Source organism: Gossypium arboreum, chromosome 3 (genome assembly GCF_025698485.1).
Source record: "Gossypium arboreum isolate Shixiya-1 chromosome 3, ASM2569848v2, whole genome shotgun sequence".
Lineage (NCBI taxonomy): Eukaryota > Viridiplantae > Streptophyta > Magnoliopsida > Malvales > Malvaceae > Gossypium > Gossypium arboreum.
In genome coordinates this window covers 27,874,299-27,890,757 of record NC_069072.1, presented here as the reverse complement: position 1 = coordinate 27,890,757, position 16,459 = coordinate 27,874,299, and the positions used below count along the sequence as shown (strand labels likewise).

At 31.5% G+C, this 16,459-nt stretch overlaps 2 protein-coding genes across 3 annotated transcripts; both read right to left on the bottom strand.

Moving 5' to 3' along the window:
- Positions 1–8,672: 8,672 nt before the first annotated feature.
- LOC108462866 (uncharacterized) lies at positions 8,673–9,608 on the bottom strand. The gene has a single exon (XM_017762775.2). The coding sequence runs from the start codon at positions 9,297–9,299 to the stop codon at positions 8,883–8,885; it is 417 nt and encodes a 138-aa protein (XP_017618264.1). The 5' UTR covers positions 9,300–9,608; the 3' UTR covers positions 8,673–8,882.
- Positions 9,609–11,863: 2,255 nt separating this feature from the next.
- LOC108461888 (uncharacterized) lies at positions 11,864–13,885 on the bottom strand. Of its 2 annotated transcripts, none has more exons than XM_017761863.2 (5): positions 13,511–13,885; positions 13,286–13,373; positions 13,105–13,175; positions 12,944–13,000; positions 11,864–12,479 (listed from the first exon to the last, which is right to left on the bottom strand). In XM_017761863.2, exons 1-5 carry the CDS (start codon positions 13,709–13,711, stop codon positions 12,279–12,281), a joined length of 618 nt encoding a protein of 205 aa, XP_017617352.1. In that variant the 5' UTR covers positions 13,712–13,885; the 3' UTR covers positions 11,864–12,278. The 2 variants fall into 2 exon arrangements, with proteins under 2 accessions (XP_017617352.1, XP_052881590.1); XM_053025630.1 differs by having other exon boundaries at positions 13,286–13,436; positions 13,511–13,856.
- Between the last annotated feature and the right edge of the window lie 2,574 nt (positions 13,886–16,459).

Below are 16,459 nucleotides of genomic sequence, written 5' to 3'. Positions count from 1 at the left end.
TCAAGAGTTATAAACTCTCATTCCATCGTGGAGTAAGTAATACATGTCTGTTAAATAGACTTTCAGGAAATAATTGCTCCATCCAAAATAAAGACATACCTACTTACAAAGCTAACTTTATCAGTTACCCAATTTGTATCACAATATCTTTCTAGAACTGCATGGTATTTGACAAATTCCAAATTTTAAGTTATTGTACTTTAATTTCACTCAAAACCATTTGGGGAAAGTTTAACCTTTATAGTATAGTAACTTGCGAACCTTGACACTTTTCCCCACTTACTATGTCAATGCCTTCATTGACATGAAGCCACACTTTTAATAACCTTGATGTGTCGAGTTAACATTTTAGTCTCAAGTCCATCTTGGCCCTTCAGGGCCTAAGGTTATGATCCAGTCAATGCACATCAGGCATAGACTTGAACTTGGTCTCATCTCAATCGTTAGTGTAGTCTTGTTTATGCCCATTCCTCCATCGAACACTTGGACTCAATGCCACCACATATAATCATTAGGTTACAATCTTAAGGAATCCTTAATGGTACAACCCTTTCTCAACTGAATATTTCCATTCCTTTGATACTTAAAAATGCATCTCTCTGGATGCGGCACCAATCGCACTTTTGCAGCATCCTGTCAAATACGTCCCTCTAGACGTGGTTTATGACAATCGCCTTCGTTAATGTACCATTCGTCGCACCACCTGAAATCATTTTGGAATTCACCCATACTTAAATTTAATTGGTCAACAGGTAAATAAAATAAAAATAACCAAAAATAATGAAAGATAAGAATAAATAAAAATTATAGTACACTATCTAACTCATTTGTCTTTCGATTAATATTATTTTACAAGTCAATCAATCTAATAACAATTTTTCACTGTTGCAATTCTCAGAAACAGGGCCAACAACTTGACCACCTCCGAACGTGTGAACATTTAGAGTTAAATAGTGCAAATAAATAAATATAAATTAAGTGTGTTGTCGACAAACAAACATGTCAAATTGTAATAAAGATTCTTGCTACAGCAGAATACCGAGAAGTATTCCAAGGATCATACCTAAGGGATTGCAGATTGGAGAAGTTTATTATTAAATTAATTACAGAAAATAATTACTAATCTAGTCGATTTACAAGTTAGTTGTGTAAATACAAATTGAAAGATTAATTAAACTAATTAAATTAATTGTCCTAAATTAACCTAATAGAATTTCCTATTCCTAGTGTTAATTGTGCGAGCTTTAGCCTATGTTTGATTAACAGATACAAGATTAACTTGCTTCAATAGTTGTAATTAGAAGGAGAACTCGGGTTTTAATGATGAATTAATTATTAACTAGACAATAATACCTTTCAACCTCTACTGCCTAACTAATCTACCAATGCACCCTTACCTTTCGGCCTTACTTTCTTGACTGGGATAAATCCATAATTTACTTGGTAATCTTGTCTCTCGATCCGTTTACCTATATTACTTCCTAATGTTTTCAATCCTAGGGTTTAATCACACATGAAATTACACCAACTAGTTCGTATGAGAAACCCTCATTAATCCATTAACTATGCATACATCCACTCGTTAAACTACTTAATAAATTAAACAGTTCTATAGCTGAAACATGTTAGATGTAAAAAAAACATATGATTTTGTCTCAATATTCATACAAACATTAGTTTATCAGGCTAACAAAATATAAATAAATGAATAAAGGAAAGAGATAAGGAAATTGCTCATTGATAAACCATTGAAGCGCAGTTCTGGAGCAATCTCCGCTCGCGAATGTCTTCACATCAGAATAGAAAAGTTTCATCTAAGCGAACATAAAAATAAGCTAAAGTAAAATAAAAATGTTTGTCTAACTAGGTTTAACGTCCAATCAAGTCTAACCTCTTAATGGAATTATAAAAGTGTTTATATAGACAAATATTAAGGTAACTACCCTTGATACTAATAAAGTCGTAATAAATAAACTGTATTCTCAAATTTTGTTCAAGCGACCGTTGATGTCAGCATATTGTCAGGATGATGTCACATTGTCATAACATCGGTTCATTCTCGTCACAACGTGAACCTTGTTTCAGCCCTAAACACTCTGAAGTTCTGTGTTACGACATAGACCTCCCTTTGTCATGTTATGACCATCGTTCCTTGCATTTTTTCACCTGAATTGATATATTATACTCTCAAATAACCTATTAGCCATTCTCGAGGCCCAAGTTGGCCTAACAGGTTGTCAAAATACTAAAAACTACGTAAAATGCTTATTTTACAATAAAATGAATTTAAGTTAAGAAATACAAAAATACAATAAAATATGCTAAAATGCTTAGAAAATAAGCTCATTAAGTGTCGAAAGTACCTAAACTACCACTACAATTTCTGGCAAATCATGTTGGTACATAGTATAATAGTGGAATGGATGACGAAGCAAATATCGATGATGGTGCATAATTTGGTGCTTGTGTGAAAAAAATAAGGTTGTTGGTAAATGTACTTGAAAAATATGAAACATACTGATCGAAAGGTACACCCATTGGTATAAGATTCGGTTTGGAGCTAATGATGATAAAGTTGGTGACTGTACTCCCCATTGCAACATCGTATGGGGCTGTGTTGGCCTTCTACGATGAATTTGTCTACTCATTTCCTGTCCCAACAATAGAAATGACTTACTATTAATGGTAAACCATGTCATCACATTTGAAGACGTTTCCAAATTTAGTCTAACAATTTGTTTGCATATGATTTTTTGGTAATTTAATGTAACAGATTAAACTAGTTTTCGCACTTGAGGACCTTGAATACAAGCATTTTCATTATGTTTTAATTAAGTTTTCATAGTTTATGCAATAAAAAGTGTATTATGAGTCTTTTATTGACCTTAGGGGTTGAATGAGGCCTAAAGGTGAGCTCATATACATAGTAAGTGTACAGCAGACCGTCAGAGAATGTATAATCTCAATATTGGTCATTTTGTTACAACATGGGAAGTTTGATTTCGCAACATAGGGAGCAGAATACAAGAATATCGAGATTGCCTTCAGTGTCATGACACAGCCATGGGATATTGCGACACACCCCTGAAGAACCCTTGAACATGAGCATATTGCCTTCAATGCCGTGACCCAAGCACTATGATGTCGCGACATCGGTATTGTACTAGAGATATTGACGAGCTAGGGGCATTTTGGACTACACAATCAAATATTTAACACGATAGCGTTAGCTGACCTAGGGTTGAGGATGACAGAAACCCTAACTCTATAAATAGGCTTATTTAGCACTTGTTATAGACAACTTTTTTAAACTTTAATTTTTTCTTTAGAATTTTAGTTCTTAGTTTTAGGCTTAGGTTTATTTTTTTAGCTCTTTTCTCTTTGTGTTCTTAAGAGAACATGGTTTGTAAATGCGATCAAACCCTAGTGGATTTTCTATGCTTCATCTATCAAATACAAACAAGATTCTTTAAACTTTATTCTTGGTTTGTTGTTTATGTTTATCTTTATATCGAAGTTTATTATATTTATGAGATTTATGAGGAACTAATCCTCTTATGGGGGATTAGCGAACGAATGTGTGACTAATTGATTCTTATGTAAGATTTTCTTAGTAGATCAATTGTTTGGGAGACGAAAAACTTAAACCCTAGGCTTGATGACCCTAGGAAGTCATTTATGATAGAATTAACCCAAATTTGATATGGCCTCTCCGTGAACACCTTAGCCTCAAATCGGTCTGAACTATGAGGTCAAGAAAAAGTAGTTCTTACTGACTTATTAGTTTAGTAAAAGAATGAGAGATCTTGCTAGGGTAAGGAATAGATGATTGAGTAGAAACCCAAAATAATAATTACTTATAACCATCAAAGCAAGCTAATCACCCATACCTAGAATTTGTTAAAGTCTATAAATTAAGTTTTCCGAAGTTCTTTATATTTTGGTTTTTGTTATTTCTATTTCATTATTTATAAAAATCTAAAAATATTTTCTTTTATGTTTTATCGTAGTATAATTCATTTAAATTATTAATTAGATCTATTTGTACTTAGGTTAGAATTAATTTAGTGCAAGCCTCCATTGGGTACGATCTCGGGGTATTTACCTATTTTGTTGTAACTATATTACAACTTAACCTGTATACTAGTGGACATTGCTTGTTTCATATATTTTGTTTAGGATTCTTACTCTGGACGTTGGTACATTTAGAGGCAGTCAAATTGTTGGCGTCATTGTCAGGGAGGCAACATCACTAGATTGATTTTAATTTATATATTTATTATTTATAATTAGGAATTTTTTAAATTATAGATACGATTTTTTATTTTAGGTTCCGTTTGTTTGCATGTAAAATGGTTTTCGGAAAATGATTTTTGGAAAATGAGTTATTTTTCTAGAAAAGCTAATATTTTCTAGTGTTTGGACGAATCCGTGTAAAATATTTTCGTTGTTTGGCAAATTTCATGAAAATTTTTCATAAAAGCTGTTTTAAAAAGAAACAAATATACATTTGAGAATTTCTTGTATTTTCATTATTTAATTGAGTTTGTTTTATATCTATTAAATTTATATTTTTCATTATTTTTGCATATATTGCAATGATTTATTTATAAATAAATACAAATATATAATAGTATCCAAATATTAAGTTAAAATATTAACATTCATAAATTGAAAACAACTAAGGTGAATCTAGAAGGCCTATTTATTTTCATCTTTTATCAAATACTTTCTAAGTTGAACTCAATAGTTATAGAACACGAATCCCAAATAATAATAAGACTCCAAAATTGTCATTTGAAGATTGATTAATAAATTCTCAATTATCAGAGGGCCATAAACAAGATAAGTTAAAACTTGGGTAGGAGATATGGCCAACTCCTCCCTTTTATACAGCAGAGCAACCCCATCAATAGCAGCAAAACCCATAATCAAGTTCCACAAACCCCTAATTCCCTTTATTTTCAACCATATCAAAATCATATATACAAGATGCACTTGTGCAACAAAGCCCTACAACTACTTTGATTTCTCAAATACTATAGTTTTACCAAAATTTCTTACGTGTATCCTAATTTGAAACTTTCTCCGGCAACCACAACTATCTCAGTCAACAACCTGGAAAAATAGCCTAATTGACATTGATCACTTCTCTTCAGTCAACTGAAGAAACCAGTTTCTTTAAAGATTTGTAGGCATACATTGACCTGACATGCCTAAAAGGTTAACATTCTCTGGACTAGCTTTCTTAAAATCAAGGGATACAAGTCCAAGCAAAGCAGAAACGACTGCAAGCTGGATAGGGAGACCTGCTCTAATAGTAGTCTCTTGCAACAAGAAAACGGATAACTTGGCTCTCAAGTTTTCAACCTCTTTATCTTCATATCCAATAACATCAACTACAAGCCCCTCCCCAAAAAAACATCATTAATAGGATGAACTTTCTCAATTTTACATAGCATCTACAACTTAATGAGATTATCATGATGCATCATGTTATAAGCCTGGGTACAACAAGAAATTTTCTCCCTATATTAACATAATTTTGCCTTTTTTTATAAGAGATTTTTAAGATTTACAATGGGAGGTAGAGTTATCTCTCATCCCATTAAGCCTACCTCACATTTCCTAGGATTTTAAGTTTTAAAATGGCTGGATATCCCATCATAAAAGTTAATACAGTAGCAAAAAGGGCATATTCACAAAGACTTCTTGAAGTCCAAGAACACTAAAGACAAGATTGCTACCCTTCATCTTTACTGCATTCAATGATAACCCAAGACCCTACTTTTCTAAGATTTGTTTTCTTTTATAAAAATCTATCTCAATAAAAAAAGAATAAAGTCTGCAAGGCTGCCATTATAAAGCTCCTAAATTGAACACAGAGCTACCTAATTAATGAGCTGGTTTTTTCTTGCAATTGAAAGCACTCACATGGTGGTTTAATACCTTAATTATTGGTAATTTTCTTCAAAATGTTGCCAAAATATGCATATTGTCTCTTGCGACTTGTTCTAAGCCTTAGGTAGCTTGAAACCCAAAAACACACACTTTAGTGGCACTACAATTTTATACTACAACCTACTTCATTGTAATTATATTACAACCTAACCAGTATACTTGTAGACACTGCTTATTTCATATCTTTTGTGTAGGATTCTTACACTAGACGTTGGTACGTTTGGAGGTGGTCAGCGTATAGATATAAAATCATACTTATGTTTCCCACAAGTTGATATACTTGGCATGGAATTCAAGTCAATTTTTATCGGTTCTCCTTCGTAAGTCAATCTTGTGAAGTTCATCAAGATTCTGAGGTGAGGGTGAAATATTTTGCACAAAGCTAAACTAGTGCATTACTTGACCAAATTCATACATCTCAACTGTTGCAAAAACTATCAATTTCCTTTTGATGTGCTGGATATTATGATTCATCAAAAATTCAGAAAAGATGTATTTTTAGTTCTCGGATCAGAATATGGCATCTATTCAAACTGTAGTACGAAATTATAAATTTCATTATGTACCTAATAATATATTTAAAATCCTTATGTAATTATTATGTAATTGAAATTTTCAAAAACTAACCTCAGCTTCTGATAGTTGATCTAACAAACTGAATATCTTTAAGCTCATTCAGTATTACCACATGACTTACGTCATTGTTCCACCTATTCAAGCAATATGTTATTTCAAAAATATAATAATGGAAAAAAATAAGATGATATCTATATTATTAAATGAATCTTACCTTATTATAAGTGAGAATTGATAAGGGAAGTTTACTTTGGGACCTAAAAATGATAAGCAATACCATGCCCATGATTGATGAAGGAGTACACATCCACTTATTTTAATTTTCTCTGCTTTAGTTGCCCCGACACATCTCTCTGTTCAATGTAGCCAAGACAATTGATCCGCAATTGAGTCGCGTGGTTTCTTTTAGATTGATTAATTATAAAAGTCACCGTAAATGTACCAGATTTCTAGATTTATTTAACATTAAAAGCCCCTGATTAACCTCAATATGAATGCTCGAGCAAATTGTTATCCTTCAACTACACTAGAAGAGTTATCAAGATGTGAGAAATTATCTCCTAACCATTTCATATCTATTCAGTTACCACTAAACTTATCTGGAACCTTACCTAATAGGTGGTTGCAAATTAGCCTCCAATCTTTAATGTGCACTACCCTTGTAATGACTGCCCTATCAACCTGTAGACTGAGTTGTAATGTCACATACTCAAGTATAATCGTATATTCACTGCACGGAAGATGGAGTGTGTGTGTTTCAAGTCTCCATCTCTCCAGCAAAACATTGTTAAATGTGGGCTCCAATTTAGTTCCGTCGAGCATACGAGACACGTATAAGAATCCTGCCTCTTCCAAGTATGGTTCAATAACACGTGGTGCTCTCGCACTTAAATTGTATATATACGTTTCAATAATTCAATCTTTGTCCTAGTTATATAAACATAAAAATTAAAAAAAATTATAAACAACTTAATAAGGATATAAACATAAAATTTTAAAAATATAATAATATTAACAACTTAATAATGATATTTTCTTACTATTTGTGATTAGATGCCGAGATATGTGTTTGTGATTCAAACAAATTAGTGGTGTTGGCATTTTTAAAATATGTAACTTTATCAAATAAAATAAGATTAATTAATTTAAATAATTAAATAAATTAAAACCTTATAATATTATTAAATTACCACTAAATAACAATTTATTTAACATAAAAATGCTGTTAAACCTATTTAAAAATAAAATAAAATATTTTATTTTACATGAAATCTTTAAGATGATAAAATTGAATAAAAAAAGATACTAACTATTAAAGTAGAAAATTGAGAGAGAAAAATTAAGAAGAAAAGAGAGAGATTAGAATAAAAAAATTATTTAGAAATAGAATGAAGAAAATGACAAGGGGAAGGGTTTATATAGGGTTAGGGAAATTTAGCCCTTAGGTATTTTTTTCTTTTTAATTTTCTAACCATTGGCCTAATAGTTAATTTTTAAAATTTGTCGAGTGTAAGCTGCCACGCAACAAAAGTACATATTCGATCTATATTTCTAAATTAAAGGAACGATTTATTTTCTTAATTATTTTTTAAAATCTACATATATATACGTAAATTTTTGAAAGCTATTAAAATTAAGAAAAATGAAAATTCACCCCATCTCACAACTTTAGATTCATTAATCCTCAAGAAATGAAGTGCCTAATAGTGCAATGTTATCAAAATAACTAGACGCCAAACAGAGTGGGAGACATAGAAAGCTTTGGATTTAGCCAACACTTGTCTATCTTCCTACTTTCGTAGTACCAAAGTGGGATCCATGACTTGGTGATGAAATCGAAGTTGATCTCATCCTCTTTCTACCCCCTTCTTCTCTTCTGACACATCTTATACTTACTAAGAATCTTCCTCCTGTTATCTTCTTTTTATCTTTTTCCACTTTTCACTTTAGAGATTATTAATTATAAACCTCTCCATGTGTCCAAGGTGGAGACGCCACCTGCTTGAATCCATAAATAAAGGCTAAAACCGAAAACCCATAGTTTTCAAGCTCTGTTCTTTGGATCCATTAATTTTCCAGGGTTTCAAACATGGTTTCAACAAGAAAAGGAAATAACAATTGAATATTCCAAGCAATGAGTAAAAATTTCTAATTTGTTTATTATTGATTTGATCAATATCAAGATACAACAAGCAGGAAAGCTAGTAGGTCCTAAAGCTTTCTCCTTGGGCAAAAAACCCATCTGTTTTTCTTGTACTTGAAATAAAAATACCAATTGTACTTACTATATGCAAATTCTTGTACAAACATCCTTACCACCCTCCAATCCCAAATCAATACCCCATTCAGAAAGCAAGAAGGACCAATAATCCAGAGACCAAAGCCAGTAACCCCATCTCAAATTTGCGGCTTGCAGCACCGAAATTTTGGTCAATAGGGTACAGGTTCCCCGGTGGACCAGTTATGTAGATAAAGGAAGGCGGACTAGGTGGTGGTGGACAGTATTGGGATGGCGACTTTTTTGGTGGTGGCGGCGGAAGAGCAGGCGGTGATGGTGGTGGAGGGCATGGTGGAGGCGGCGACGGTGGTGGAGGACTTTGTACGCATGATGGGGTACACTTGATGCCTTGATCACCTGGTACCGTGCTCTCGTCAAGCTTCCTTGATTCCAAAGCGTCGATGGGGTATGCAACAGTGGCGATTAGGAAGCATATGGTCAGAAATAGAAATAGAGGATGGAAATGGTTGGTTTTGATTGACATAGCGGCGAATCGGATTGGTCTGAGATGAATGAAGAGGTAGACGTGATGTTACCTTACTATGAGTGCATCAAAGGCTTTGAATGTGAAACGGGGTTTCTTTTGGTGAAACTTGGGAGACCAAAATGAATGAAAAGGAAGATTTTGAGAGGAGGGCCAAATGGGGTGAATGAGATGTGTTCTTAAGGGCTCTTTATTTGAATTTTATTTTATTTTTCTCTAATTAATTGGCTGCCTTTAAGTGATAATGGAATCCCATTGCATGTGGGAATTATGGGATGGACCAAAAATAAAGGCCCCCCCTTCGTATACGCTTTCCCACTATACTATATTCATTTTTTTAGGGTCACTATATTAATTCATTTGGAAGAAAACTATGGGTTTATTTTTTCTCTTTATTTTTAAGCTATGGTTCTCCTTTTCACTTTTAAATTGTAATTACAATTAAGGATAAGTGTTCAATTGAATCGATTAATTTTTTTGAGTTAATTAAGTGATGAGTCCTATTTTATATCCTAACTTGATTTAAAATTTTAATTTAAATTAAGTTGATTGAAATTTTAAGTTAAATTAAAAAATTAAACATGTCAAATTAAAAACTAGTAAACTTTTTCAAAACAAAATAAGGGTAAAATAAAATATATTTTAGTATGGTAAACTTGAATCACTAATTAACTTATTTAGATCTCAAAATTATTATTTTAAAATTTATAAAATTTTAACATTCTTTATAAATTTTTAGAATTTTATTTTTTAAAATATATAAATTTTGAAACATTATAAATATTTTGAAATTTGAAAATTATTTTAATTTTTTTTTGTAATTTTGTTGAAAGACAGACCAGTTTGCTCATTTTTAAAATTGATAGGGGTCAAAAGGGTATTTATACTAATCTGTTATTAAATTCAACTCGACTATAACTCGAAGCTCAAATTACTTATTTGAGTTGACTTGAAAAAATCGAATAACCCAATAGGTCTTTTATAAGCTAAATTTTGTTTTATTTTGTTAATTAAGAATATAAATGATTGATTTGAAATATTGGAAAGAAGAGGCAAAGGGTGAGAATATGAATATGGACTAAAAATTTAGTTAAAACATTTTTGGATACTAAAAAATTCAACATTTATGAACAATTAAGTCTACTTTGGCATGCTCCATGTTGCACGCACATGATTTGTGCATTAGAAAGAAATCCCTAATAATTTAAATTATGGTAAATAAATATTAGACCTTTGATATTGGTACTTACAATTATATACGTCGGAAATATACTCATTATCAAATCAAATAAATTGGAGATGATAAAGTGCGAGCTAACATGCAAAAATATTAAACAATTTGCATGAAAGTCATAAGTGATTTGAGGTTGGATTTTCTTAATAATTTGTTTAATTTATTCTTTTTTATTATGATTTTTTTCGGTCTGAAGAAAAAATAAATAAATATGGATTTGAAGAAGGTCAAAGAGCTGACTAATTTGGACATGAATTTTGATCATATTCAGGCCATAATTATCTTATATCATATTAATATAATTTTCTGGGTAGAAGTTTAAATGAAAAAGAAAAATCATTGAAGATGAATAAATAGTCATAAAACATCATAAAAAAAGAAACACCTGTCAATATCCCCAGAATATTAGAGTTTTAAACAGGGAAAAATGCCAGATGGACAAGTGGACATGGTTGGTGACTCGCAGCACAGAGATAACCATCCACATTCAGCCTAACCTTTATCACCCTCCAGCTGCTGCTTATTATTTCTTCCAATCTTCTCAAATTTTCTTTACACTTTGTATGTTGGCATCTACTTTTTCATAATTGGCACTTCTTGGAGGGTTTTTTTTTCTTTAATTTCATTTCATTTTCTTTTCTATGAATATTTGATTGAATTGAAGAGGACAAAAATGATGGGTTTGTTAAAAGAAACATAAAATTTGACTATTAATGCAGTGAGGTTAGGTGGATGGTGTAGAAAAGGTTGGAAAAATATGGAAATCAAACCCCACTAGAGGGGTGAGGTTTAAACAATGAACACTATCATATATCTCATTTTTCTAAGACTTAATATTCTTTATTCATAAAATCTAATATTTTTATTGACGGTATAATAAACAAGTCATAATTTTGGTATGGAGTGAAAAAGGGGCACCGTCCCATTTACTTAAAGCATCTTATTAATTCTAGGCACACCCCTCCTTGGGGTCAAACTCCCATCTTACACGAATCTTCATTTGCTTTTGGAACCTTCCTTCCTTCAAACTACTGCCATTCTCATCATTTCAATGATTGAGTGGACAGATAGACCCCAACCATTTTCATATCATACCTTATATTAATGGGCCGCTCACATTTCTTGTTTAATTGGGTTATCATATTATTCACCTCCCCATAATGTACCAAAACATCAGATTTCTTTCTTTTTTTCATTAATTTTATAAACCAAAAACAAATATCGCAAGAAATATAACAAAGGAAAAAAAATTAAAAATAGAAAATGTTAAAGTCATTTATGTATTTACAATCTAAATATTGGGTAAAAAAACGATAAATTTAAGTATCTCTTCTTAAAATTATGAATGTCCATAATAGATTTAAGATAATACCACATCCAAGTTCCAATGCCTAAAACCTTGCACACCTCCTCATACAACCATGGAGAAGCACTTTTTTAACTACAATCTACAAATAACGATTTTTCTCAAAAAACCAATTTCGGAAGATTAAGAAAAAAAAGGCTTCCCATTCTCATTTGGTTAAACTACAATTAATGAAATTGCACCAAAGATGAAGAGTGCTAGATGCCTAAGCAATCTGATCTTGCCATGCCGAAACTGAAGATCCAAATCCCAAAAATACTAGCACATCCCTCACTAATATCCAACAAGTGTGAGCATCCCATCCCCATTCATTCAGGGTTGTGTTTCCAAACGTTCTAGAAGCTCCAATGGCTTTCAAGATCAATACAATGATTATGTTTCAATAACTCCTAGTTTCATACATATTGAACCCTGTTACACCCAACCCTCCGGGTCTATCACTCATTCCACTTGAATCCCATTTTGTCCTCTTTGAGCTCCCACCCTCTTCAATCGGCCCACAGAACCATGACGGTGATTCAAATCCTCGTGCCATATCCCATAGCATTTTCTGCAACTCCTCCAGGCTGCAAACTTTCTCCTGTTACCACAAATTATAGGAAACAATGTTAACAGTTTCACGAATAAATCCTAATTGCATAGTATTTGGTTGTCACCTGAAATATTAAGGAGCAGTTCCCACAACAAACAAATACAACTTTGAAAAGCTAGTCTTTCTATGCCACCAGCTCCCCTCATGGTCATTGTTCGCGCTTGAAACATTATGTCAAGCAACAATCAAGGCCTTGGTGATGGGGGGTACAAATATCATCATTTGTAACGATGTTATACCATATCATGCAAAAAAAGAACCTTAAAATGTAACATGATTTATACTTTTAATGATTTTTCATCTTTTGGATCAAATCAATCAGGTTCCTTCTCCTCAATATACAAACACTTAGAAAACAAGATCTAATTTTGGTAGTAATGTAACATGATAACATTTTCTACTGCCATTTTGAAAGAAAATTGAGTATTTAAAATGTAGGACAAATGTATTACCTCTTTCCTCGTTTGAGACATGAGAGAGATCATTTCCGCCATAAAATCAGAAAAACCCTGTAAAAAGAAAACCCCAATGTTTCATTCAACTGTTACCAAACTACTGAAGGGAAAAGAAATTAAAGGAAATACCAACTTTTCTGAAAAAAAAAAAAACCCACCTCATCCTCTTCATCTTCAGGATCATATAACCCAGCATCGTACAGAGTTCTCTTCCTCTGGTCTGATAAAACTACCAACACAAACAAACTGGAATTAAACCAAGGCAATATAAAACAAAAAGACGTAACCACTAAGGCAAATTCATTAAACTGGAACGTTGGGGCATGACGACTTACTTACCCGAATAGGCTTCTTGAATTTGCTGGAATTTATGCTTAGCTTCACTCAATAGAGAGGGTGTTCTCGTCCACCTATCTGGATGCCATTGCTGCTCCTCACATTCACAGAACAAACAAACCATAAGTTGAGGTTCTTCAAACTTCTTATACAACTGCACGGGTGCTATATATAAAAAAAAAAAACCCAGAGATCATTGGTTCAATGTTGAAAAAGGAAAAAGCTTACCATTGCAAGCTTTCGATAAGCACGCTTGATATCTTGAATAGAAGCATCAACCTTGACCCCCAGAACATTATAATAAGAAGGTAAAGCAGGTTCACCCTCCATCATCACCGACTCAACTTTTTTTTCCCAACAGAAAAACAACCAGATATTTAAGAACGAGTGCTGAAAACTTAAAACCGATGATGGTGTTAATCCAAACATGAAAAGGATTGAACATGAAATATATATAAAGAAAATGGAACGTGGAGGAAGAAAATATCTGGGGAATTTGTTTGATTGATTTGAATCGGGAATGTTCGGGAACTAATGTGTTGTTTCATTATGGCGACAAAACATGTGGATATATATGCAAAGAGAAGATATTTTGTGCAAAAGATCGGAGATATTTTTGAAAGGTAAAGCTCGCTTTTTAGGCTTCTATATTTCTCTTAGCCTGACGTGACAGTTTTAACCAACGCTTGTGATGCTGACACCTGTAAATCTTATAATCTGGACTTTTTTTCTATTAATAGGATTAATTTAAAGGTTAAAAGGTATCATAAGCTCATCTATTCTTTCCGTAATTAATATGAGTTTCAGTGATTAATTTTTTATTTTCTTTTAAGAATTTTTTTTAGATTTTAAAATAGAAGAATATATATTTTAACTTCTAAACTTATTTGTATTTAGTTGGGTCCTAATTTTTTAACCTGAATGGCCCTGAACTTATATTTCCAAATTAACATTGTGCTATTATGGCATTGATAGTGTAGAAGCCTAAATTGCCTTACCAATTATATGAAAACCCAACCAAACCTCTAAACCCACTAAAACCCTTAACCCATGACCCATTTACATCTACCCAAACCCAATTCAAAAGCCCATTAAGCCCCCAAAAAAAACCTAACCCAAAAAAAACAAAGAAAAAAAAAAAAAAAAAAAACTTACCCCAAAAAATCTAACCCCAAAAAAAAAAAGAAAAAAAAAAAACCTAACAAAAAAGATAAAAAACCTAGCCACCTAACCACTTTCCCACTTGCCCCATTTTTCCTCCCATTGTCTACCACCACCACCTACAAAATAGAAAAAAAAATAGAAAATCATGTAAAAGATGGCTATAAAAAGCCATTCAAAAATCATGTAAAAGAGGAAGAAGGGAGGATTTTACAAAGATTGAAGAAGAAAAAAAACACAAAAATCCCTTCAAATTTTGAACACAAAAGAAACATCAATAAAAAGGTTGCATTTTTTTCTTTTTTCCTCTTCTTTCGAATCTTTTTTCTTTCTTTTTTTTGTGTTGTTTTTTTTCTTTCTTTATATATACATATATTGTTAAAAAAATTATTTACCTTTTCCGGCCACCGCCCACGGTGGCCGACGGTGGTCGGTGACGGGCGGCGGCCGACGATCGACCGGTGACCGGCCCCCCCTTGGCCGGATTTCTTTCCCCCCTCCCTTCTCTCTTCCCTCTCTCTTCTTTTTCATTTATTTTTCGTATTTACCTTGGATTTCATATTATTTTGCTACTTAATTTAGCTTTAAATATTAATCATGTTATATATGTAATATTGTTATCACTATTATTTTTATATATTGTTATTATTATATTATATTTAGCTATTTATATATATATTTTCTTTATGTTTCGTTTCTTACTATTATATGCATATATATCTATTATTATATTTATTATTAATATTGTTAGCATTAGTACTTTTACTTAATGTGTATGTAGATATACATGTACATATTATTAGCTTTTTATCATATGTGTATATTGTATATATTATATTTATATTATATATATATTCTTAATGTTATTAGTTGTATACTTCTTGTATATTTCCATGTATATATTTTATATTGTCTCATGTACATACTCGTAAATACTATTATATATATACGTATTTTTAATACCATATCATGTATATATTATTATATTTATTTTATCCTATTATATTTATTATTAATATTAGTACACATATTTTATTATAGGAGTATATATATTCTTTTCTTTATATAGTATTATTTTCATATATCGTTATATTTATTATTATACTTATCATTTTTCTCTATTGTTACTTACTATTTTGTTTTAAATTATTATGTATTATTTGGTATATATCGTCTTTTATTATTACTCTTATTATCATTATTAGTACATGTCCATTATATATGTAGATATTTTTAATACATATAAGTACATATTCATGTAGTGTCGTTAGCATATATATATATAAAATATATTTTTCTCATATTAATATTTCTAATATATGTTGTATATTTTCATTTTGGTATGTCATGTATATATATATATATATATGTATATGTATGTTTTATGTATATATTGTTATTTTCTATTGTCATTATGAATATATTATTTTTCTTATTATATTGGTAGTGCATCATTTCTATTTTTTTGTAAATATTAATATTGTTGTTTTAATATTCTCGGTTTTAACATTTCATTATTAATTGCATCGTTGTTTTGTATTATTTACTTAATTCTTATTTTAAATAATGTTTTACTCATAATTTTTAATTTCAATAAATAAGGCAACATGCCGATTTAATATTAAGTCATCGATTTCATCGCTATGTTGGGTGAATATCAATCGACTCGTGTTAAAACAGTACGTCCTTCTCAAAAGAAAACGAAACTTGAAATTTCTCGTGTTTTGATCGAATCACGATTCAATGTTACTTTGAACTTGCAATTTTGAAAATTAAGACAATACTTGTTTAATAAGATACCAATTTTGGGCGTCGCGAGGTGCTAATACCTTCCTCAGCAGAATCGACTCGAACCCAACTTTACTTTGGCTTTTGACGTAGACCTAAATTCACCTTCATTTTGTGCAAGAATAAGTTTTCTTTTCTAAAAGGATGATTTATTAGGTGTCCGGTCACACTGGAAAAAGATCGGTGGCGACTCCTTTATTAATAAAATCGAAAGTTGGTTTTCAAATG